Genomic DNA, 24,620 nt, shown 5'->3' with positions numbered 1-24,620 from the left:
AGCAATGAGCGCCTCCGCATTTGTTGTTAAAACACCGAGACGCTTTGACTTTGATGGGCGTCTGTTCACGCATACAGGCGAAAACGTCGTGAATGGACACAAGGATTCGATACGGAACCTCCTGGAGATTTTTGATGGCCTTGTCGACTACCTGTCTGAGCAGGTGGACGAAGACTCATCGCAGCACAGTGGTCAGTGTTTGCTCCCTTGCCTCGCGCACATCTGCCTGCGAGACCACCCACCATTCCATGCTTTAAACCTCAAGTTTGCTTGATGATGGGGTGGGCCGGTAGATGAGCCTCAGCAAGAGTTGCTGCTATTCTCGGCTAGACAAACGGTTTGTCCGTGTGTTGAGAAAACACAAGAAAATATGGAATTTGAAGGCCTGTGGAGATGCCACTGATGGAGTATTAAAGGAGTTGGGAGTGGGCGGGAACTGAGGGTGAGATCGTGATGCAGTAAAACACGATATGGAGATACTTGATGTGACGAGAGAAGAGGCACAGAATAAAGAAATGTGGAGAAAGAAAATCCGAACAGCCGAACTCGCGAAAATAATATGCAGTATATATAAAAAATACGACTTCATGATTGAACCGGCTTGCGTGTGTGATTTCTCTCTGTAGGCGATGACGATGTCCTGCTCTCCAAGGAAGAGCTTGCGGTGGCTCATGACGTTTTGGGAGAAGACCTCGGACCGGATCGTGAGTGTGGAGCCTCCAGGGTGGAGATGGGTGGAGCTGCCATTCCAGAGTGAGTTCAGCAAACTGCCCAACAGTTCATTCTGTTTGACCCCCTTTTAAGAAAGCTACAACCCCAAAAAAAATCAAGATAACGTCCGCCGCAGTTATGCATCTAGGCGGTTGTTGCCACGTTCCCATGACGACTTAAAATCCAGCTGTCCCAATTCAAGAACCAGGAAAGTGCGGTAGGCCTGGATTCCCACGGCAGTCATACTGAGTCAAGCCATCACCAACCGGGCTGTATAGCCGTTCTATTGGTGGACCATTAAATCTTGCTCGCGTTACTAAAAGAGCCACACACTTTTACCTGGTGCGATGTTGGAATCAGTTGTAACTTCACGGGGTCGACGCACAAGAGGCACGCCCTTATTACACCGGGTAGGTTTTAGACACGGCGAAAATACAATCTTGAGCATCCAACCCCACGGAATAATGGTACCTTTGGCTTTGTCGAAGGCACATTCAACTTGTAATGTTTAACCCCAACTTTAGGCCTGCCTTCACCTGCAGCCGTGCGCACACGTCGGCGAACCTGTCTCTGCCGAGCTGGGACGTGGATGGCACGGAATCCACGGCTGAGCTCATCCGGCTGGGCGAGACTGCACACTCCTTCACCGTGCGCGCCGAGAGCCAAGGTGCGAAATGCGGACCCTCGACTACGCGTCTTCTGCAATTGACACATTCTTCGAGTGGCTTCTTGGTGATTTGGTTCGATCATCATCATCACGATCCCATGGTGTCTACTGCACATTCCGTCATTTGTTTCGACTTTCCTCTATCTTGTGCCAATACGCTCAATTGGTGCACATTTTTTGGAACCAATCTGTTATGTCTTAGTCAAGCCATTTTTCCAAACAACACACTTTAAAGTTTCCTGTTGTCGTCCATCCCACACATGTGTCCCAATAGTGACAGTTTTTTTACTTCTCATCACTGGCTGCATCCGGTCTTCTCTTCTATGTGCAACCTTTTTCCTACTTCTACGTTGGTCACTCTGGGTCCAGCTTAGATACAGTATCCTATTTGGTTCTGCAGTAAATGATAAAGGTTAAGGTGCAGCACTGCAATTACTTGCTCATGCCGCTGCTGCAGAGGTCGCAACCGGGTACCCGATACCCGTACCCTACCCGATACCCGGCTACCCGTACCCGGCCGGGTACGGGTACCCGTTTGCGACCCTGGTGCGGCCGGGTACGGGTAGACCGTGAGTCACTGGTGAGTAACTGTTTGCCACTCATTTCCCAACGTCTTGTCTCTTTTCACATTTCAAGTTCCTAGAATCAACCCACTCGCGCCTGAAACATGGCTTCATCCCAGAGGTCGCAATCAGGTACCCGATACCCGTACCCTACCCGTACCCAGCCGGGTACGGGTACGGCCGGGTACGGGTACGGGTACCCGTTTGCGAGCCTCGTGCGGCCGGGTATGGGTAAGGGATCAAAACCCGTTTGCGACCTCTGCGCTGCTGGCAGAAGGGCCTCCACACAAAACGGAGTTCTCGAGAACTCTCCCTAGGGGGTCTTTTGGCCTACTCTTTCTTCCATGCTGGCCAAACGTCTCCGGTAGAGGTGAGAATACCCACTCTTTTTCGCCACCAAACACGACCTGCCGATCGACTAACCATGTCGTACCCATTTGCAACATGCACAAGTACTGCACCAGGTGTGGGCTGTTCAGTGGTCAGGGTGGATATGCGACGGTCAGATTTGCGACGCATTGTTGTAGCTACCTTGCGAAATTTGTACTGTAGTGAATTCTCTGTTTAAATGTCTGCGAATGGCCGCTCATAATGGAATTGCTACGGATGATGAAAATGGGTTGCGTGGGGTGGCGGGATAAGATTGAGATACTGTTGGGAGAGTGACTATTGAAAAAAAATCTGATTACGGATTACGCAAGGTTTTTAAAAGAATGTAAGATAATTATCTCATTGCGAATTTCAAGTGTAACATTCTCATTATTTTGATTAATTTTAAGATTCTTCTAAATAAACTATTGTGAGGTTGTAATAACATTTGGAATAGCGTTAACTCAAGCTTTTGATGTAATCGGTTAGTTTTGTTATACATTCAAGAAAAACAAATCTTACAATGTATCATAATCTTTATCTAGACTGGAGGAATCCAATGAGTTACGAAGGTTTTTTTCACAGATCTAATTAACTGATGCATGCTGGGCAAGAGTAATTACAAAGCATTAACAGTGCATACCTTTGGTAATCGTATTACAGTAACTTGTTATTCCCCTCCACTGCTCTTAAGCAAATGGATCCTAAGACGGTGTCGTTTGCATTTAAGAAGCCTTAATAGAGCAGTAGATAGAGTATGACTGGTGATGCCGCTGATGATGGTTGTTCTACAGCTGCTATGGACCAGGTCTCTGTGAGCAGCGTGGACCTGGTACCAGACAGAGAGAAAAGGGATCTCAACTTGACCCAAACGATTCATGGTCCTGAGCATCACGTGCCTGCTTCTGGTCTCTTTCAAGCAGGTAATTTCTTTGGATTCTAGATTTGAAGCTTTCGTGACTGCAAGGATTCATATTCTTAGGTTTTTTCGGTAAAGTCACGTAGGTAAAACATTAAAATTAATATTTTACTTTTTATTTTACTTTTATTAATTTTAATGTTTTACCTGCGTGACTTTACCGAAAAATCCTAAGAATATGAATTTCTTGGGAGTTAATTTCTTCGTGTGTTGCGTGTGAACCGGATAGAACAAATCACGGTTGCTCATGAGGCATGTGAAGGAACTTGCCAAAAGTTGGCACCAGCGGTGTCAAGATCGACTTCTATGGAGAACGCTCGTGAAAGATGCTACTGGATGGCTGGTAGTGGATTACCTAGGCTACAACGTGAGCCGGTTGTTGGTGGTGCTCACAACAACAAGCAGAACATCGTATATACGTACGGACGGTTTTGCAAATCCACTGCTGTATAAGGGCCTCCTGATGCCTTGTGGTCTGTGAGGGATATTTGACCATACATCAACACCCTAGTCAGTGCGGGTTGGTGAAGGTGAGGGGAGTGCAGAACAGCACTGTAATTTGCTGCACTGCCATTCACCCTGGTCTGTTCACCCATAACACCTTGGTCTCATACCATTCTCTTGGTGAATGTTCAACACTTCACGAGGCTTCAAGTACAGCACAACATTGACGCGCTGCCCTCTTGCTGCTCACCACGTAGCCCCATCATTTCGTGGCCTACATCAACCTGACATGCATGATGGTCACCCATCCCAAGCACTGTCTCGGCTCAACTTTGCTTAGCTTCTGATGAGAATGGGTGTGTTCTGGGTGACTTTGTCATCGGCCATGAGGCTTTCCTGGGATATGTATATTTAATGGTGGGACTCTGCTCGTTTTGTTGCCTAGGTCGATCGGATTCTCTGTCGTCTCTGAGCGAACACACCATATCCACGCACCTTGCCCTGCCACCTTCCATCAAGGCCGTGTGGATGGAGGAACCCATGCCGGGTACAGCTGCCGGTCTGCTGGGCACCATGCAAGGTTGGCAGACATCCGTAGATTGTATGGTCATTTGTTTACAAAAAGAAAATCATCACAGTTGGATTGGCTTTTGTTGCGAATAATTACAAGGTGATTTTATATTTGCAAAATACTGGTGATAGTTTCTGTATACAATATTATAAATTGTATTAATTATGTTTTTGCACTTAGTGTTTAAATTGTGTACTTGCTGTTTTTCTAAACTTGTGCTCCTTGCGTTTTATTTTTTGTGTCTGCACTAAATGGTTTACCTTGTAAATGTACTCCAGGTTAATGATCAATAGCTATTTTGATACTGTCCTTGAAACACACTTTCCATGGAAATGAATAAATACTATCTCAACTGGAATTAATAATAGAGGGCTCATTTTTCTTCACTGAAACATATGCCCCACCTGTATTTATTTTAGCCACAATCCACTCAGTCCAGATGTAACTTTTACCCAACAATTTTTGTTACGAATTTTTTTGTTATTGGACACTGCTGGACTCCATTATAGATTTATATATTAAGCGACTTTCATTCGCATATATAGAGATCTGTTCACTAATGCGACTGCCATTCACATTTGTAGCAACCCGTTAACCGCAGTGAACCCCCCGTGAATTCCTCCAGTTTCCACGAGACCGCGAGAGCCGTTGGAGGGAGACGCGGCGGCGTCCCCAACGCACGACCGCGCCGGGTCGAGCCCTCGGCGTGTGGGCGTCCACCCTCGCTACTCGTGGGTGGACGACCCCCTGGTGGGGTCGGCCGTTTCGCTGAGGCCTCCGCTGCAGCTGGAAGACGGAGGCTACTCGCTGCGGGTGGTCGACGGCACCTCGGCGAGTCCCCGTGACGGACTCGACTCGTCTGCAGAGCGCAAGGACGCGGAAAGTCAGACCGATTTACAGGCGGGAACATCGCGTGTAAGAATGATAATCGTAATAATTGTATTTTTTTTACTCAATTTAATTCTGGATCGAGGACTCCCCTCCGTATGCTATGGCAGTCTTGGGAGTAGCTTGACCATATTTAATCATGCTGGCCAGTGCTGGTTGATGAAGGGGACGTGGTGGTTGAAGTGGGGAGGTCCGGGACTGATTTTGATATCACTCGTGACTGATGTTACTCGGTGAGGCTTTCCTGGATAAAAAAAAACATTCGGCATATTCATCAATTAAAAAATCAATGAATACGCTTGCAATTCATACATATGTTTGTGTGTATTAATACATTGGTCATGGTTTATTCAAATTACATGTAAGTTGATTATTTGGTTACATTTTGGTGAATTAAGTGAACAAAATTGTACGAACAAGACATAAAGAAGTGAGAGACAATAAAAACAAATGATTAAAACGAGACGATAGAATTGATTCCCAAATCGAATTCTGACCCAGAATCGTGACAGTTTGTCAAATTGTTGTAAGATTGCTTCGTTACCTTCCTAATTAAAACACGTCTTGATTTGGTGAGCTTTGGACTTCCACTAAACACTCGTCCGCCCTTTGCTGTGCGCAGGAGGAAGCGCGTGCCACTTCTCCAAAGAGTTGTGTTTGTGAAGACAGAGTAAGAACTGGAGATGACTCTACATCCAGAGACCGTCAACAGGCTGCAAGCCGCGATGAGGTATTGATGCCAGCTTGTCTCGCTCATCAAACCAGAACAGGGATGGCCCTCTTTTCTCTCGGCCACACTGAGCCAATGATGCAAATTACACATCGTCATGCCAAAGCTGTTCCATTGTACAATTATGCTCAACTTCACGTAAATGAGTACGTATTTTATGGACCTTGGCTTGATGAGATTAATAAATCGAGGGACTCATTTGACCCCTCGTGACCAGCATTTGAACTTTGCACAACCTTCTGATTGTGAGTCAAACGCTCTGACCACCGGACGTGTAACAGTGCTTTCATTCCCTAATTAATGTCGATTCTTAAGCTCGTGAACATGAAAGTATTTGCCAAAAAAATTAACCCGTAAAAACAAAGTTTTTCACTATAAATCCTTTATATGCGTGGCGGCTAGAGTCCTCTCGTCCTCTGGCTTGAGATGGCTGCCACCTATGGGTCAGATGATTGCCTGCCACCATTAAGCAATTGGTAATTAAATATACTTTATTTTTTCCTAAAAAGTGTAAAATTTTGGAAAAAAATTTTCACGAAAATAAATTGTCACGCACCACGAGTCTGTGTGCAAAATGTCAGCTCGATTGGATCACGGGAAGTGGGTTAAAAAACGACCGAAAGATTTGCACGGTCGTAAGCGCGCAAGCAAGCAAGCAAGTGAACTTAATATAAAGGATTTAAAAAGAGGTCAGCTTTATAAAAAAAATCACAATGGGGTCCCCCAAACCCCTGACTTTTTAGTACAGCTGTTGAGATATTACTTACAATGTTTTTTGTTTGTTTAATTCCATCACAGTCACTGCACACGGATGATGTCTCGGGCACCAGAAGATCCCTGGCCTTTGGCACCCGGCTCGGGGAAGCCATCGCGGCCACTGACAATCGTCGCCCGCCGCCACCGACATCGGCGCTGCCAACGATGACGAAGGCGTTATACGATGCCGGGGAGTTTCGCGACGCCGGGGAGTTTCGCGACGCCAAGGGGGGGAAAGGGAGCCCCTGCCCGTCCAGGTGTTGTGCACGATGCTCGCGCTGAGCTTGCTGGAATTACAGCCACGGCGCATTAATATTGTACGACTGTGGTCGTGTTTCGCTCACTCGCCCCACCCACTATCTCACTCGTTCACTCACTCACACAACCACCCACTGTCTCACGCATTCAATTGCACACTCACACACTGTCGCACTCATTCACTCACACACACCCACCCACTATCTCACTTGTTCACTCACTCACCCACCCACCCACTGTCTCACTCATTTATTCACATACACACTCACCCACCCACTGTCTCACTTATTCACTCACACACCCACCCACTGTCTCATTCATTCACACACCCACCCACTGTCTCACTCACCCACCCAGTCTCACTCATTTATTCACTCACCCACCCAATGTCTCATTCGTTCACTCACTCACCCACCCACAGTCTCACTCATTTATTCACTCACCCACCCAATGTCTCATTCGTTCACTCACACACTCACCCACTATATTACTCATTCACTCACTCAACCATTATCACACTTACCCACTCTCACTCATTCACTTAACAAGAACGCAACGCAAACTCACTCAGCCACTAAATCACTCAAAAACTAGCCGAGCACTTGCCTACCAATAAACTCACACCGATCAGTAGCTCAACACTCACCTGCCAACTCGCAAACCTCCTCACTCACTCAACACTCAACTAACCAGTTAACTGACTCACAAAGACAAAGATGTCTAGTATAACCTTGCACACTTTTGTGGCAAGTGCTGTTAACGAGCACCTATAAAGGCCAGCGCCACGCCTGACTAACTGAACACTCTTACACCAACTCAGTCAAGGCTATTCAACATCATCAACATTTTCGCAATCTTTTAGAGAATGTTCTCTTATTCCCCGTTCCTCACTCTGGAATGAGTGTGTCGAAATAATGACGTGAAGAGCTTTTATTAATATTTTAGAGTGTTTAGAAGGCCATCCGATAGGCATCTTCTCGCTTGGTGCACGAGTGATTACTGTTGGTAATGTTGGAACCGTGCCTTACCCACTTGCTCTTACCGTCTCATCTCACATTTTGTGTAGTTCTTTTCTCTTGTTGAGGTGCTCTACCGCTCTCCTGTGTCCAAGTTATTGTGTCACGGTGGTGATGGCTGAGCTGTAGATTTAAATATTTCATAACGTGGCTTTGTAGCATGGTTAAAAAAAAAAACATGCTACCTCACAATTTCACGCGTGCTGTTCATATCTTAACTCATTTATTCGCTCACTTTACACTAAGCCACGAGCTAAATCACCCTCCTACTAACGGAGTCGATGAACACTCGCTCAACATTCACTCATTTACTCACCATCTCATTCGCTCGCCTCACACTAACTTGGCATCAGCTCACTCACCCTTCCACTAACTCCATCAATGCAAGCCCATCACTCTCAACGTTCACTCACTCACCCACTATCTAATTCATTCCCTCACATAACACTAACTCAGTGCTGACTCGCTCACCCCCATCCTTATAACTCACTCGGCACTATCTCACTCGCATAACACTTAACAACGTGCAATGTTCGTATTTGGTTGTAAGGCGTTGTGCCTTGCAAATTGTACATTGCCTACAAACAAGCTTCGTTAGTACTTGGATGGGTGACCAACACGCACCATTTGGTACACGCATCATGGTATTAATCTAAGGGTCTGATAAACCTTTACATCGTTACATGCCTAACACAACCTCTAGAGCAGTGGTTCTTAACCTGGGGTGCACGCACTCCCTAGGGGTGCAAAATGCCCTTTCTGGGGGTGAGAGACATGCCAGATTATTTGAGAAGGTAAATCGTCGAAACACAAATTAAGCACGGCCACGTAAGTACATCTACTTTGTTTCATCATACATTTTTAACAATTGAGAACCAAAGGGGGGTGCAAGGCTACAGTCAAGGTTAAGAACCACTGCTCTCTAAAGGGCACTCTTCGTTTCATGTATAGCACTTGGCATATTAGTCGGTGTTTGATGGGAATTGAGAACAATATTATATATTGACCGGTCAAACTTTTTTCCGTCTTCTGTGCTCGTACGAAGTCCTTTCTGTCGCCTCTTTATCCACACAAGGGGCACAATTAAATTAAATAAAAATTGCTCGACCGCAGAATAAGCCAAATTTAAGTGAGCGACTGAAATGTAATGCGACGAGGGTGTGCTTTGTGTGTCTCCGTCTGCAGGCGCAGGCTGTTTGACGGGGACGCGCTGCCCGTGTCCGAGACGCTGTCTCGCCGGCGCGCCAAGAATCTGGAATCGGAGCGCGAGCTCCGCGAGATGTCGGACTGCCTGTCGCACCGGCTGGAGCAGCTGGACAGGGTAGGTCGTGGTGGGGGAGATGCAGAATCATTTGTTTGACGTTATTTACCTACAATAGCCAGAATAAGTATCTCTCTTTTATTTTTTTCAACACCCTTTTCGCCAATTCTATCTTCATTGAGCTCTTGGCATTTATGCGCCTTAGACAGAGCCGCATGTGGTGGATTAAAGAGCCGCATGCAGCTCGCGAGATGCCACTTGGCCACCGCTGGTGTATGTATACATGTTGAACTTCTTTTGCACCGTACCTAGCCAACCATGCTAATCGGAGATGTGTGGCAAGGACAACAAACTTAACACAAAAGGCAGTTCTCAAGAAATGAGTTTTCAATCTAGATTTAAAAGTGCATAGCTCCAGTGGCTTCCTAACATATAGCGGGAAGAGCGTTCCAGACGGCCGCAGAAGCGCATCTGAACGCGCGCGATGCAGTGACCGTCTTTGTTCGACGGCTAGCCCCAAAATCCGCCGCTACGAGGATGACCAGAGTTGGCGTGATGGTTTATGCTCCTTGATGAGATCAGCATGGTATTGTGGTGCATGGCGTAAAGTAAAAGAGAGCAAAAACACAAACGAGCGCGGCCGCGTTGAGCAGACTCGAGCACCGATGTGCCGCAGGCGCTGAGGATGGCGACGGGCGCGACGCCTGGGAGAGCGGGCGACCCCGAGCTCCCGCGGGGGGACGAAGAGGAGGAGGTGTTTTCGCGGCACAGCGACAGCGCCGTGGACTACAGCCCCGCTCGGCCCGTCACAGGTAACCACCGGGGCTCCGCAAACGCTCGGAGCGGGTTAGGCGATTGATCTGCAAGGCGACGGCTCCCACGGTAACGCACGCACGCCTGTAAACGTTTCAGATGGGATTGCAAATTGTTTTTACTTAATACAGAGCCCCGCTCCGTTTCGGGGAAACGACGCTGTTGATTGCGTATGATTTACGTGTTTCGTCACGTAATATTAAATGTATACAACGTGAAATATACGTAATTATATATCAAGGAATTATGTATTCGTACGTTTTTCATTGGTGAAAAATCTCAAATAGCGTATGGCATACGAGAGTCGTGTACACATTTCGGGATGGCAACCGCCGCTTTTGACATCGCCCACCCCTGGGCGACGTGCCCCTTGCCTGTGATACGGCGCTTTGGATGTAAGGGTTGGAGGATCACATAGATGTTTTTGAGACTCGCAAATCCGCTGGGTCTAGAGGTACCCCAGGGAGCCATGGGGGGGGGTGGGTGGGGGTTCACCTGTTGAGCGGTATTATCTTCATAATAATATCAAGAATGGATGGAAATGGCAGTTGTGATTTTGATGAATTGGTCACAATTGTGGTGAATGTTAGCCACTTCTCGTGGCATCGGGTGTCACCTTATAAAGCGATAATAAATGCATGTGGAAGAATCGAATTTAATTGACAAGCGGGGACAGATCCTTCGTTTTGAATGTAACGTCCTATAAAACATTTTTACGAAAACACCTTTTTTTGTGTCCCTCACCACCAGCCCCACGGGGAGGGAGGAGCACCATTGCCACGGCAACGCCCAGGGCCCGCCCCCACTCCACGTCACCGCCACGAAAGTTGTCGCCACGGAGACTGTCTCCACAGGGACCGCCCCCCCTGCTGGAGGAGGTGTTGCAGCTGGCACGCCCGGCCCCCATGAGGAGGGTGCGCTGGGAGCTGCGGCAGGAGGGAGAGCTGCAGCGACTCAAAGCGCAGGTGGGGCGCTGTGGTGGCTATGAGATGTTAACTACCTCGCCTGGTACACAGGAGGTCGTGGGTTCAGTCCCGACCCTGACGCCTGCTGCTGTATATTTGGAGTTTGTGTGTCCTTCTCTCATCATCATCACGGTAGCTATGAGATGTTAACTACCTCGCCTGGTACACAGGAGGTCGTGGGTTCAGTCCCGACCCTGACGCCTGCTGCTGTATATTTGCAGTTTGTGTGTCCTTCTCTCATCATCATCACAGTGGCTATGAGATGTTAACTCCCTCGTCTGGTATACAGGAGGTCGTGGCTTCGATTTTGACTCTGACGCCTGCTGCTGTATATTTGAAGTGTGCATGTCTCCTTCCCCGTGTCGGCGTGGATTTTTTTTTCGGGTCCTCCGGTTTTTCTTTCCACATTTCGAATCATGCGTTTAGAGTATATTGGCTGCTGTACATTTCCACATGATAAGCCACTTCGTTGGACTATCATTTGGGGCCAGGACACTTCTGAAAAATAGATATACAGCTCAGTGGGCCTTACCTGGTAAAATAAAAAGAGTTTAGTTTTAGGTGAGGAGTGGTTTAGCACACTATGGGTTCTCAGATTAGGCATCGGTATGTAAGAATTCACCCCCCTGCCCTTATCTAGCAAGTCCTCGTTTAACGCGGTTGATGCGTTCCTGAAAAGTGTCCCGTTGAGCGAAAACCGCATTCAGCCAAAACAATTTCCCCATAAATAATGTAACGATAAGTTTTTCAGCGAGATACGATGTACTACTACGCACGCGCAGTGAGATGGCGGGACTAATAACCGAGGTTACGCCGCCGCGTTACTGTATCATTCCGCTTTCTGTATCGCCCCCGCTCAGCCGCGCAACTCAAGAAAGTTCGTCATCATAATGGGCACGCGTGGTCCACGTTGTTCCCTCTTGGAAGAACCGCGAAAACTGTTCGCATGAACACCGCTCGTTCAGTGAGGACTTTACAGTATTCGTTTGTTGGTGCGGTGGTTATCACGCTGCTCCCTGCACCCAGCGATCTTGTCTTCTTCAGATCCTGGCCGCGGCTCGCGTTGAGTGGCGAGTGAAGACTGCCCTCGAACCAAGCTTGGTGCCTGTCTTGAGGATGAGAGCCGTATTTAGCAAATGATGAAGCCGTTGCCTGGCTCGGCGCGAACGCACACCGCTAAATAAAGCACGTACTTTTACGAGGAGAAAATATACCTCTGAGTCACTAAATGTATTCATTCAGACACTGTCTTCTTGACAGACCTGTTCTCCACCTGAGGACGGCTGCTTGCATTGTGGCCGAAACGTCGTGAGAATGATTTTATTATGTTTTATTTTTATTATTTCCATTCTACGTGACTTTACCGAAAGAACCAAGAAGATGAATCCCTGCAGTCACGAAGGCTTTAAATCGAAACCACTAAATGTAGTCGCACACAACCCTTAATCGATTGTGGAGAACACCAAGCATTATGAGCAATGTCATTTCCACTTCCTTGCAACGGAAACACATTGAATCATCTTGAACGTTTTCAGCAATGGCCCTTCTTGTATGTATGTTGAACTTCTTTCGCATCGTACGTAGCCAACCGCGCTAATCGGAGGTGCGGAGTAGGGGGACGTTATTGATTTGAGCTTGTTGTGGTGCACCACTTTTGTGATATAATTCTGGATGAGGCTGATCGTCGCGATGCGCTGTTGCTGCTGTTGCTGCTGTTGCTGCTGTTGCTGCTGCTGTTGCTGCTGTTGCTGCTGTTACTGCTGCTGCTGTTGCTGCTGTTGCTGCTGTTGCTGCTGTTGCTGCTGTTGCTGCTGCTGTTGCTGCTGTTGCTGCTGTTGCTGCTGTTGCTGCTGCTGTTGCTGCTGCTGCTGTTGCTGCTGCTGCTGCTGCTGCTGCTGTTGCTGCTGCTATTGCTGCTGTTGCTGCTGTTGCTGCTGTTGCTGCTGCTATTGCTGCTGTTGCTGCTGCTGTTGCTGCTGTTACTGCTGTTGCTGCTGTTGCTGCTGCTGCTGTTGCTGCTGCTGCTGTTGTTGCTGTTGCTGCTGCTGTTGCTGCTGTTGCTGCTGTTGCTGCTGCTGTTGCTGCTGCTGTTGCTGCTGCTGTTGCTGCTGCTGTTGCTGCTGTTGCTGCTGCTGTTGCTGCTGTTGCTGCTGTTGCTGCTGCTGTTGCTCCTGCTGCTGTTGCTGCTGCGTGCACCAGGTGGTGAAACGTGCATATGAAGCGGAGCTCAAGGATGCCCGAGTGAGGGAGGGGCGGAGGCTGGAGACCGACAGGAGGAAGCTCACAGAGATGGTGATCACTTTGCCTCCCGCTGCCTCTTCATAGGGTGGCGGTGTTCTTCACTCATTTTCAGAGGGGGCGGCACTTTCGCCGATAAGAGGGCCGCCTCTTATCGGCGTTTGAGGGTCGCCACACATTGGAAACCATTGGAGTTTGACAGCATGTCGGGGGGTGTTTTCACAGTTGTGTATTGTCAGGGGCCACACGTCAGGGGTAGGACTAAAGACCACCAGGGGCCCCCAGTGGCCCGCGTGTTTTACAGTGAAGAAGAACACGGTCTTAAGAGTAATATATTGCTTTTTGTTTTAAGTCACAGGAGGATTTGGATGCAATCTAGTATTGAATTTGATGCACTGCCCTCTGCTGCCCACCACGTAGCCCCCCCCCGGTAGTTCTATAACAACGTGCCGTGCGTGGCAGTCGCCTGCCCAAGCAGTGTTCAGGCTCGTGCACTTCAGGCTCGCACCTACAATTAGCACGTTTGTCTACGTACGGTGCGAAGGAAGTTCAACATACATACACACGTACACCCAGAGCTAGCTTCTGAGATCTGACAAGATCGCATTCTTGGTCATGATATGGTCATGGGTGAGTGGTCAACACTGGAGAATAATACGTTCCCGGTCATACGGCAGGTAACGCACCACGTTTTAGCACTCCGCATTCAGAACTTCCTTCTCCTGTCTCGCTCTCCTCTGTTATACCCTGGTCCACATTCCTTGCCCGTCACTCATTGTCCAGGGCTGTGTCTGACATGACGATTAACTGGCCAAGCATATTTGAGTTTCCATACTTAATCCGTGCCCCAGGGCTTTTCCCCAAGTTATGATTAACTGGCCCGGTGCCACCCAAGTCACCAACATAAATAAGGACCCACGTTCCCCTTTCACCGTCTGCCCCATCTGCTCACCCCCCCCTCCCCCCCCCCCCCCACTGGGCCGGCACAGGAGGACGAGTACAAGGAAAACGTGCGAGCTCGAGTGCCGCTCACCCCACAGTCCCGGCGCGTCTACGCCCCCCGGCGAGCCCCGGGATCGGCCCCGACGACGCCATCGCGCAAGCACCGCCTGCAACCGCCCGGCTCCGGCTACGGCTCGCGTTCGGCCACGAGCTACGGCTCGGGCTCGGGCACCGGCACACCCGTCAAGACGGCACGTCCCCCGCACCGGGGGGGGGCGGGGGGGGCGGCCAGCCCGGCGGCGTCGCCGTGGAAACAGGGCAAAAGCCGGCTCCGCTCCGTGTCGCTGTCGCCGGCGCAAGGGGGACTGTTGCGGCCGAGGAGACCCTCGCCCCGTGAGTTGGGACGTCGTCAAGTTACGCGGGCCAGCCTTGGGGCTGTTTAGAATCAGAATCGGAATCTTTATTCGTACTGGAGGAATCGGCAGGAGCGGGTCAGAATGGTACAACAGCAAGCGATACATTACCACGATAGGAGTGCAAAGTATAGGAAAGGTAAATAAATCGCTGAAAAAAAGTATACTACTAAAATGGAGGTGTTTTTATCTTACAAGGTAAAGCCCACTGATTTGACTGCGTTACATTTCCGCACGAGAAGCCACTTGATTGAGCTTTCGTTTGTGGCCAGGTCGCTGCTGAAAGAAGAGCAAAATAGCTCGGTGGGCCTTTCTGCTGAAATAAAAAATACTTTATCGTTTAGTCTCTATAAAATACATATGCCCACTCTCTGCGGTCACATTTAGATGATGTTATAACTCCACAATGCACTTGCCATTTGTACTGTCGCAGTGCGTGTCAAGGAGAACGACCTGTTGCCTGTGCTGCTGGCCGAGTTCCCGCACCTGCACATCTCCCCACACACGCTCAACCGCATGTGGCGCCAGCAGTGCCAGCAGATGGATCGCCTGACGCGGATCGCTGCCCGCCCAGACCGGAGCCACGCCAAGCTGCAGGGCGAGGTCAAAGGCCGCGAGTTTTGTTTAATTGCTTGTCGGTTGGTTAATGGGTTCCACGGTGGCGAGGTGTTGACTACCTCGCCTGGTATGCAGGAGGTCGTGGGGTTCGATCCCGACCCGAACGCCTGTTGTATATTTGGGAGTTTTCATGTTTCTCTCCCCGTGGTCGCGTGGATTTTTCTCCGGTTTTTCCCTCCACGTATATAAACGTGGTTTCAAGTATTTTGGCTGCAAGTCATTTCCACTTGATAAGCCACTTTGTTGAGTTTTCATTTGTGGCCAGGTCGCTTCTAAAAAAGAGTTCGGTGGACCTTGCCTGGTAAAATAAAATAGTTGAGTTTTATCTTCTTGGTTCTTTCGGTAAAGTCACGTAGAAGGGAAATAATAAAATAATAAAAATAAAACATTAAAATACACCATTCAGACGCTGTCTTTCCGACAGACCTGTTCTCACGAAGTTTCGGCCACAACGCAAGCAGCCGCCCTCAGGTGAAGAACAGGTCTGTCGGAAAAACAGCGTCTGAATGGTGTATTTTATTACGTTGTATTTTGATTATTTTATTATTTTCCTTCTACGTGGCTTCACCGAAAGAACCAAGAAGATGAATCCCTGCAGTCACGAAAGCTTTAAATCGAAGTTTAGTTTTAGTTAGTTTAGTTGAATTTAAACTTATAATGCAATTTATATCGCGCGCAATATGTCACGGACGTAAGTGTGATCCTGAATTTGAGGCGCGGGGACAAAGCTCGGTGTCACTCGAAAGCCAGGTGATATACTGGGCCTTGAAATTAGTTGTAGATTTAAAGCTGCTGTGTATGTGCAGCGGGACGACGTTCCAGACAAAGGGGGGGGTCTGCCACGGAGAGATGACGCCTGGAAGTGACGATCCTGGTCCTTGGTGTAGAGAGTAGGTTGTGATTCGCGCTGTCAGAGTTTTATACGTCCACGGTACGCGCAAACCTCATCTAGTCGCACATCAACTCGGGTGGAAAGCGTTTAAGCTGTCGTTTGCTTGTACATCCATTGCTACGGTGGTGTGTGGGAGGACACTCAAATTTTTGTAATGACGACCCAAATGGAACGCATCTTTGGTATGAGTTTGAGTTTCTGTGGGAATCGCCCTGTTGAAAACCAGCCAAATTGATTAAAAGGGTTGCCCAAAACTCGGGATAGACATACCAGCACTAAAAGGGCCATTTGCAAATGTGGAAACATGTTTTACTCGGCACAGCCACCCATCGGCTTCCGTACTGCTTAATAAATACTTGCGAGGACAAATACATGTTGGGAAACGTTACGTAATCCTTGCATACGGATGTGACTTAATAGAATAATTTCTCTGTTATCACTTTTTTGTTGTTTGCACCTTCAGTTTTGGTGGCATTGTTTTATTTGATAATTCATTTTTGTTTTCCGAAGGCTTTTCATTTGATGGGTAGTAGCTACATATAGGATTTGGCCCTTATTTTTCATTAATGTACAGCATTGTGGCATGCAGTTGGCATGAAAGACAGTGGTTATTAACCTTTAATAAATACAGAGGTTTGATGAAACAAAGTCGTTGTACTTAAATGCCCGTGCTTAATTTCTGTTTGGATGATTTACCTTTAAAAAAAAAAAATCTGGCAATGTATCACACCTCCAGAAAAGGCCATCTCGTCACCCCCAGGGGTTGCGTGCACCCCAGGTCAAGAACCACTGCTGTATAAAATGAATTCTAATAATCTTACCTGGCTTTGTATTTTGTCGCCAACAGCTGGAAGAGGCGCAGAGGAAACACGACCTGCTGGTGGCGATCATCAAGAAGGAGCAGGAGCACAACCAGCGGCTGGTGCGTCCCGCAGACGGACGTGACGACACTCGGTAGACGTTGACGTAATTGCCGTCTGCAGTCTTAATCCTCGTCCGTTGTCAAGCGTTTAGTCAGAATGACCCTTAACTCCGTCAGCCATGCACACAAGTACGTACATTGTGAGGGATCATTAGTTTGAATCATTGCGCACGACACGCACCTCCGGTGAGCACGGTTGGCTACGTACGCGTGCGTAAGGAGTTCAACGTGTACCCGTCATTGTGTGTATGTTGAACGGGAAGAGTAACCATGGTTGTGGTGATAGTAGAGTTATAAGCAGGCGACTGTATGTGTGTACGTTGAACTCATTACGAGCATCGTACGTAGCCAACCGTGCTAATTGGAGGTGCGGGTTGTGCACAACGAATCGAAGAAGAAAATTTATCTTATTTTTTAATTCCCGTTCTGCTATCGCCGTCACAGTGAGAGACAAAACAACCGTTTGGACATCTCTCAAAGAGCACAATGGTTTTTATAACCCCAGAATGCAGCCCTGTGTCTTGGCATGCTGTGTTTAGAAGACATTACAAGCTCTCGTGTGACCTTGTACAAGACATCTTATTGCATAGAGGGATCAATAAGTCATCTTTCGAGAGAAAATTTATGGGATTCAACGTAGAAGCCAGTCAGGGTGATTGATGATCCAACCAGGGTGGTGAGATGTTCACTACCTCGCCTGGTATACAGATCGTGGATTCCAACCCGACCCTGGCGCCTGTAGATGTGGAGTTTGCATGTTCTTCCCGTGGTCGCATGGATTTTCTCCGGGCCCTCCGGTTTTTCCCTCCACATTTAGAAACACGCGTTTAGAGTATTTGGCTGCTACAAATTTCCACGTGATAAGCGACTTTGTTGAGCTATCATGTGTGTGGCTAGGTCGCTTCTGATGAAAAGCTTTTTAGCTCAGTGGACCTTCCCCGGTCAATCGCCTCCTTATAACTCTTTAATCGCTACAACCATGGTTACTGTCTTCCCGTGAACTTCACTCGCTCATTCCTCCACCCATGACTGACCGTCATTACACTGCCGATCCATTACACTGCCGATCACAGCACTTCTCTTCCTGCTTCTGCCCCCGCACTGCTCGAATTTCAATTTCCCTCCCATCGTCTCTTTTTCCCAAGCTCTCGTAACCCTACTCGATTCGAGGAACTTGTTAACTTTTATCTACTACATCTTTGATAGTGCTGTTTGTTGCTGACCGGTTGAAATTTTAGTCGTCTTTTTAAAGCCTTGGCTCAAACAATTGTGAAATATTCTGTACAACATTGCGAGTTTCGGGTCTTCAAGACCCGACCACTCAGTGGAACAGAGTAGAGCAGCGGTTCCCAACTCGTGGTCCGCGGACCCCTGCTGCTCTGCGGGGCTACTCCAGGTTGTCCGCAGAAAAGAACAAAAACAATTACATCCTCGCCAAGGAAATGTACAATTTCAAACAGCTTGGTACAGGGGACGGATTTTTTTTTCCGAATTCGGCACGAAACTCAATATTTCAAACGGCCGCAATGCACGTGAAAGTATACTGCGTACGTTACGTCACGGAGCCTGTCGAAGGTTGCCGACCCGTGAGCTCTTGTAGCATACGGCGGTGGCCCGAGAAATGTTTGGAGGTTGAAAAAGGTGAGTCCGCACACTCAAAGTTTGTGAACCGCCGGTGTAAACTATCACGGGGTGGCTATTCGTTGTCCTTCCCTCACTCCGCGTCCCCCGCCCGCCCTCGCGATTTCAGCGCGAGGTGCGGGAGCGCGTGAGGCGACAGAAAGCGTCGGAGAGCCGGCGCAGGGAGCAGCGTGAGCAGGTGGCACGGGCGCGCCACTACTACAGCCGCTACCACCTGCAGCAGCGAGCCAGGATGCTGAGAGAGAGGACTCGCGAGGAGCGGGTAAGGTCGTCCGTCCATCCGTCCGTCCGTCCGTGCAGCCATCGTAATTATAACTTGGAATTGTAACGCGCGCAGTTTCCGATCGCTTTCGGAGAGAGATGGTGAGAGAGAGAGAATGATTCGGAGGCGTGGGACACCACAGACTACAGTAGAACCTCTGGTCACGACCATAATTCGTTCCATAACTTTGGCCACAACCCGATTCGGTCGTGACTCGAACCTAATTTCCCCACTGGATTGCATGTAAATACGATTAATCCGTTCCAGACTCCTACAAACTGTTTTTTTAAAGATTTTTAAGCACAAAAATAGTTAATTATGCCATAGAATTCACAGTGTAATAGTAAACTAAATGTAAAAACATTGAATAACACTGAGAAAACCTTTAACAACAGAGAAAACTAACATTGCCGCGTCAAGGTTTAGAATCGTTCAACAAGATGATTGTTTCGTCTGCTACATCAGTCGGTCGATTCTGAGAATTTTTTTTAAATTTTTTGGTCGGAACCCGATTTGGTCGTGGTCAGAAGCGTTCGTGATCAGAGGTTCTACTGTAGCTGGGAAGGTGTTCACAACTTGCGCCAACAATTGCCCAAGATCTGTGATCCTGCTGTATTGGGGACGTTTGGCAAACAGTTGTCAGACCATTATGAGACCTCCTTTGCCAGTAGCTCTCAATACTCTGATGGTGCGTTGTCTTTGAGTTGTGCGCCTTTTGGCGTCATCTGGTCCAACACCATGTGAGACTAGGCTCTAAGAAAAGCTGTCTCGGGTGTGGACCAATCAATTTCAAGGACAGTGCATACATTATCAGAGTTGTGTTTTTTGTTTGCATTTTGACCGCAAGTGTTGTGGTTAATGCAAACGTGATCCCTTGTATAAAGGTGTCAGTTTTGTTGCCAGATAAAAGGTAAAAACCTATTACTGGTTGTCAGACCGTCCGTTTGGCCGTGCCTCCAAAGACACGACCAGTTCTCAAGACACTTTCACGAAGGTCCCCTACGTTGGGATGCTTGACCCAAATTCTATTCGTGCCTCAGGACACCTCTTAACGTGATGCCTTTAACTTGCGGTTATGATGGACAAATCAAAACGTCATTGATTGCTACACGCGCCATCACGGTGTTCGTGATGGCGAATTCAGTTCCTTGCCGCACCCGACCTGCGACGAATAACAGATGGAACCGAGCGGCCGTCCCCCCTCTCCGCCTCCTGCCAATTATAAACTAAAACGAAACAATTTTTATTTGATCAGGTAAGGCCCCATTGAGCTGTGTAGCTCTTTTTCAGAAGCGACCTTGCCACAAATGATAACTCAACGAAGTGACTTATCACGTGGAAATTTACAGCAGCTAATACTCTAAATGCACTTGAATTCTAAATGTGGAGGGAGGACCCGGAGAAAAATCCACGCGACCACGGTGAGAGAGACACCGCAAACTCCAAATATACAGCAGCAGGCGTCAGGGTCTGGATCGGACCCACGACCTCCTGCAAACCAGGCGAGGTATTTAACATCTTGCCACAGTGGTGCCCAATTCATCCCCGCCACCCCCCCCCCGCTCTCTCCACCACCAGGTGTTCCGCCAGCTGTTTGAGGAGGGTCTGGAGGTCCAGAAGGAGCGGCTGAGCGAGCTTCGCAGCTACGCGCGCGACAAGCACGACGAGCAGCGTCAGCGGCAGCGCGACGAGCTGCAGTCGGTAGAGAACTACTACAAGGACCAGGTGAGGGGACGGTGTGTGTCCCCCCCCTCCTCCTCCACCGCGTGTGACGTCGCGTCAAACACTCCTTTGGACATCTGTGAAAGCTACCCCGGGGTATCTGTGAACAAGAGCTTCGAATAGTTCATCCGGATTCTGATGGGAAAAATTCAGCTTCTTTGAAACAAGGGGATTTGCAGCGTTCCGCGAGCTCTTTTTTTTTTTCCGAGCGTCGGACCGCGTTGGGAAGTTCGTGTAACCTCCGCACGAGGCCGAGATGGCTCGCGTAGAAGGAAGGACATCGCGCCACGTAGAGCGACGACACGTCATTAGTGATTACCACGTCACGTTCCTGGTGCAGAGGTCGGGCGAGGTGGCCTGCTCACCAGGGCTGAGGGCAGTGGTGAGCGCTACGCTGCGCTATGACCCTGGTGACCCGGATTCAATTGCCGCTCATGGCCACCACCAGTGACGATTTTCTAAACCGGTCCTGGGCTTCCCCCTAGGTCGACTCGACCTCAAATAAGTGCCTGGTGCGATGTGTAAACATCGCCACTGGGGGGACAAAGGCGGCCGGGTGTGGTGCTGGCCACCCACCCCCTCGTGTGCAGTGCCAGCCTTCATAGGTGGATTGCCAAAGGGGTTGTACATGTACACCTCAGTACGATCACTTTGTGAACAACATTTATTGTCGGCGCTGAACTCTGGAACTTGTAAAATGTTTTTATTTTAAGTTTCTGATAACGATGGGGTGATTTAGGGATTTGCTTCAGCTGCGCGCATTCGTAGCTCGGAGGAAAAATAAGTGCCGCCACTGGGCGTAGGGCCCCAGAAAGAAGGGATTTTTAGATGGCCTGTGAGCAAGGCTCGGGTGCCTGGTTTTTAAGTTATCTCTGCTGCTCGCCATTGCGATGTGTTAAATTAATAAGTGGAAAAAACTATCTGTAATAATCCAATTGTATCCATTGAGTGTCCGATATCTGTCATTTTGGCAACAATAACGTCAAGGCAGCTAATCTTAAATAATCAAAGTTTTGCACATCTGCTTTCACATTTAAACACATCACACGCGCACACACACACTTCATAATGAGTCTAAACGTGAATGCAGACCATTGGGGTTAGCGCTGTCCAGAGGGCAAACGGTGATGACCGCTCGCGGCCCGTGTTTCAGTTTGCTGTTCTTCCCCCGCACCCTCCGATTCGCGCGGTTGGCCACGTACGGTGCTAAAGAGAAGCTCAACATACGTACACTGTCCTCTCCTGCGCCGCCCCCCTAGTTTTCGATGCTCGCCGACACTGTCAGCCAGGAGCGTCGGGACATGCAGGTGCGGGAGAAGGCACAGGGCAAGGTGAGTGCACTACGGTAGTGCAGGGCTGTGAGCCGGCTCTCGCACGAGTGAGGAGAGTGGAACGTTGCTAATCGGTGAGGCACCCAGTGGAGGGAGCCGGACAGCGAGTGAGCAAGTGGGCTGTCTCTGGCCAAGCATTAGAGTGTAGGACCTCCCTGAAAAAAAAATATTGGCTTAAGATCCAATTCGGCTTTACCAGGTAAATAGTTGATATTCTTAATGTTCGAGCCAAATTATAAGAATGCGGTGCAATTGTTAAGCTTTGTGGACGCCCTTGCAAACTTCAGTGGCGTCCGTCAAGAAATAAGTGGCAGTCGTGTGTGTACTTTTAGCAATAATAAAAATAACTCTCAAGAAAGGTCGACAGGGTTGTGGAGATTCCACAACGGAATGCGACACAAGCAGTGGCCAAAACAAGACACGGATGTGCTGTGCTCAGCCATCCTTGGTATGTCTTTATTTGTTTCACCTCTGGAAAGGTTTGGGATATAAAACTCAAGAGCCGTGTTCTGCGGAAGGTACAAATAACTCCCGAGTTGTCGGGAAAGTGAGCACGTTGCTTCTGTTGTGACACCTGACGTGGGGTCGTAGAGAGAGAGGCAATTAAAAGAGCGCGTCAAGCTCGCATGACAGAAGTGCAAACGCAGGAATGAAGATCGCTTACACGAAACGGTTGGAAACCGAGAGAGCGTGCATCATAGTCGCACGTGAACTTGTGCCCACGCCCTGTGTAATACCCAGCGCAAACAAGTCGCTGGAGAGATCAGACAAAAGGAGTGCGCAAAGAATGTTTGAAGTTTGGATTTGAAACAGGACGGCGAAGGGACCGATCAAATAAAGAGAGCCGTGGCATCGTCTGCTCCGTGGATGACGAGAACAATCTTAGAAAGGACCCCTGCTCCCTCCCCAAAGAAAGGAGGCGACAGGGAGATAAAATGGAGAGAGAAAAGGGAGACTGTGTGGGTCAGAGGGTCAAGAGGTCAGCGAGGCACTGACAGGTGCTGCCCTGCGGGGTGGTTTAAAGCCCCCACCAAACTTGGGGGGGGGGGGGGGGCGGAAACTGATGAGACTGGTGCTAGCGTCTAGCAAGTGACCTGACCCCCCCCCCTTCCCCGCGGTGGCCTTGGCAGGCGGTGCACAAGTTGCGGCGGGAGTTGCGCGGCAAGATGGAGCGCGACATCCAGGAGCTGCAGGAGCTGTTGGCGCACGACGACGCCGTGGCGCACTTCCGCGAGGTGGAGGCCGACCGCGTGCGGCGCCAGCTGCAGGTGGCGACCTTCACTTATGTGCAGGAGCACGCCGCGGCCTCACCACCGCCTTGATTGTCGCCAGGGGCGGAAGTGATTTTGGAAGGAGCCCACAAGCTGGGTGTCGATTTTATGCCAGGTTTTGGTTGAATTAGCGGCTGGAATAATGAGTCGTGCCCAATCCAAAATGTTCAACTTACCGGTTGCCACCTGGGATGGCCAAACTTTATTGGTACCAATGGCTTTATATGGCCACTGAAAGCAAGTTGTGACGAGCCAGTGGTGGCACATACAAGTGGATGGCTGACAACCTTTTTAATAGTTCCTATGCAATTATCCTTTCGTGACTATATAAGAGGATTAATACCACTAAATGTTGTCCCCTTAAGTAGCACCGAATTAATGTGTGCCGACCGTGGGCTGATAAGTTATTTTGAACTCTGTGGGGGAGGGTGGGGAGGGGGAATGGCTCTGGAAGATGTTGGAAATATTTAAATGCGAGTCGCTTAAAGAAGTGTCCCTTAAAAGTGTCCCATCACCCACTGATGCATTCTTATTCTCCACGGATAGATTGTTCATTTCGAAACAAAGCAACGGAATGTTTTGTCCTCAGAGCTGGAACAATACAAAATTAAGTGAGGGGAAAAACAGATCTACATTTATATGGCTGGGTTTAACGTGTGGTCATTCGTAACAAGTGTGAAACCATCAGATATCGACACAAGTCTGGTTTAATGACAGTGGCTAGAACTATGATTTACACACGGGAACGATTGGTGCCGGCACAGTGCTGACGCAGGCATTTAGTCCCAACCAGTCACACACTTGATTTGTTTTTACGGCTGTTAGCCTGACCTTGTTATTTTAAGCATGAGTGATGCTGTTAACACCACAGGCTCACTCCTCCTCCTCTTGGCGGTAGCTCTATGCACAAAAATAGTTTTACAATTTTCACCTCCAGGAAATATTTAGCTTTTAATTTGCAATGCGGCAAAATATTTTTGTTCCCCAGGTGTGCATTTTTGTTGCTGTGGTTTTAATGTGAAGTAAAGAAATCAAAATGTGTTTTTTAAACCAATAACACTGTGCTGATGTACTGTTTAGGATCAATTTCATTGGACTAATGCTTGCGTTACGTCAAAAGCTATATTTCTGTGCCACTCAAAACGGCATTATTGTACTTAAGAATATTATTAAATGGTGAAAAGTTTTACTGTGATTTATAATAAATCTTTGTTCCACGAATGAACAAGTACATTTCAAAAACAAAAATGTTTATTTGTCATGAATCATGAGAACTGATGTCAGTGTTCGTGTCTTCATACCATCACATACTGCTCTATCAGTCTTGTATAAAGGACTACATCAAGCCAGGCTCAGTCTGACTTAAATAACCCTCTCCCCCTGTCATTGACCAGGCTTGTCTATTGTCTAAATACCAAGCAATAACATCCTGTAACG

At 48.5% G+C, this 24,620-nt stretch overlaps 1 protein-coding gene across 1 annotated transcript in view; it reads left to right on the top strand.

Annotated features, from left to right (window-relative positions):
* The window catches only part of CEP95 (centrosomal protein 95), a 29,455-nt gene extending 5,052 nt beyond the window's left edge, over positions 1-24,403 (top strand). Inside the window, exons 4-22 of the mRNA XM_078872722.1 lie at positions 78-191; positions 627-753; positions 1,236-1,378; positions 3,105-3,233; positions 4,119-4,253; positions 4,870-5,159; positions 5,755-5,862; positions 6,661-6,875; positions 9,078-9,213; positions 9,830-9,965; positions 10,717-10,931; positions 13,131-13,223; positions 14,159-14,504; positions 14,958-15,127; positions 16,882-16,956; positions 18,707-18,859; positions 20,438-20,584; positions 21,841-21,912; positions 23,043-24,403. Of these exons, the coding sequence (XP_078728848.1) occupies positions 78-191; positions 627-753; positions 1,236-1,378; positions 3,105-3,233; positions 4,119-4,253; positions 4,870-5,159; positions 5,755-5,862; positions 6,661-6,875; positions 9,078-9,213; positions 9,830-9,965; positions 10,717-10,931; positions 13,131-13,223; positions 14,159-14,504; positions 14,958-15,127; positions 16,882-16,956; positions 18,707-18,859; positions 20,438-20,584; positions 21,841-21,912; positions 23,043-23,234 (2,996 nt within the window). The 3' untranslated portion in view covers positions 23,235-24,403. The remainder of the gene's footprint in view (positions 1-77; positions 192-626; positions 754-1,235; positions 1,379-3,104; positions 3,234-4,118; positions 4,254-4,869; positions 5,160-5,754; positions 5,863-6,660; positions 6,876-9,077; positions 9,214-9,829; positions 9,966-10,716; positions 10,932-13,130; positions 13,224-14,158; positions 14,505-14,957; positions 15,128-16,881; positions 16,957-18,706; positions 18,860-20,437; positions 20,585-21,840; positions 21,913-23,042) is intronic.
* Positions 24,404-24,620: the final 217 nt, after the last annotated feature.

This window comes from Lampetra fluviatilis, chromosome 35 (assembly GCF_964198595.1).
Source record: "Lampetra fluviatilis chromosome 35, kcLamFluv1.1, whole genome shotgun sequence".
Taxonomy (NCBI): domain Eukaryota; kingdom Metazoa; phylum Chordata; class Hyperoartia; order Petromyzontiformes; family Petromyzontidae; genus Lampetra; species Lampetra fluviatilis.
Note: the sequence above shows the minus strand (reverse complement) of the source record. Positions and strands in the feature narration are given on the sequence as shown.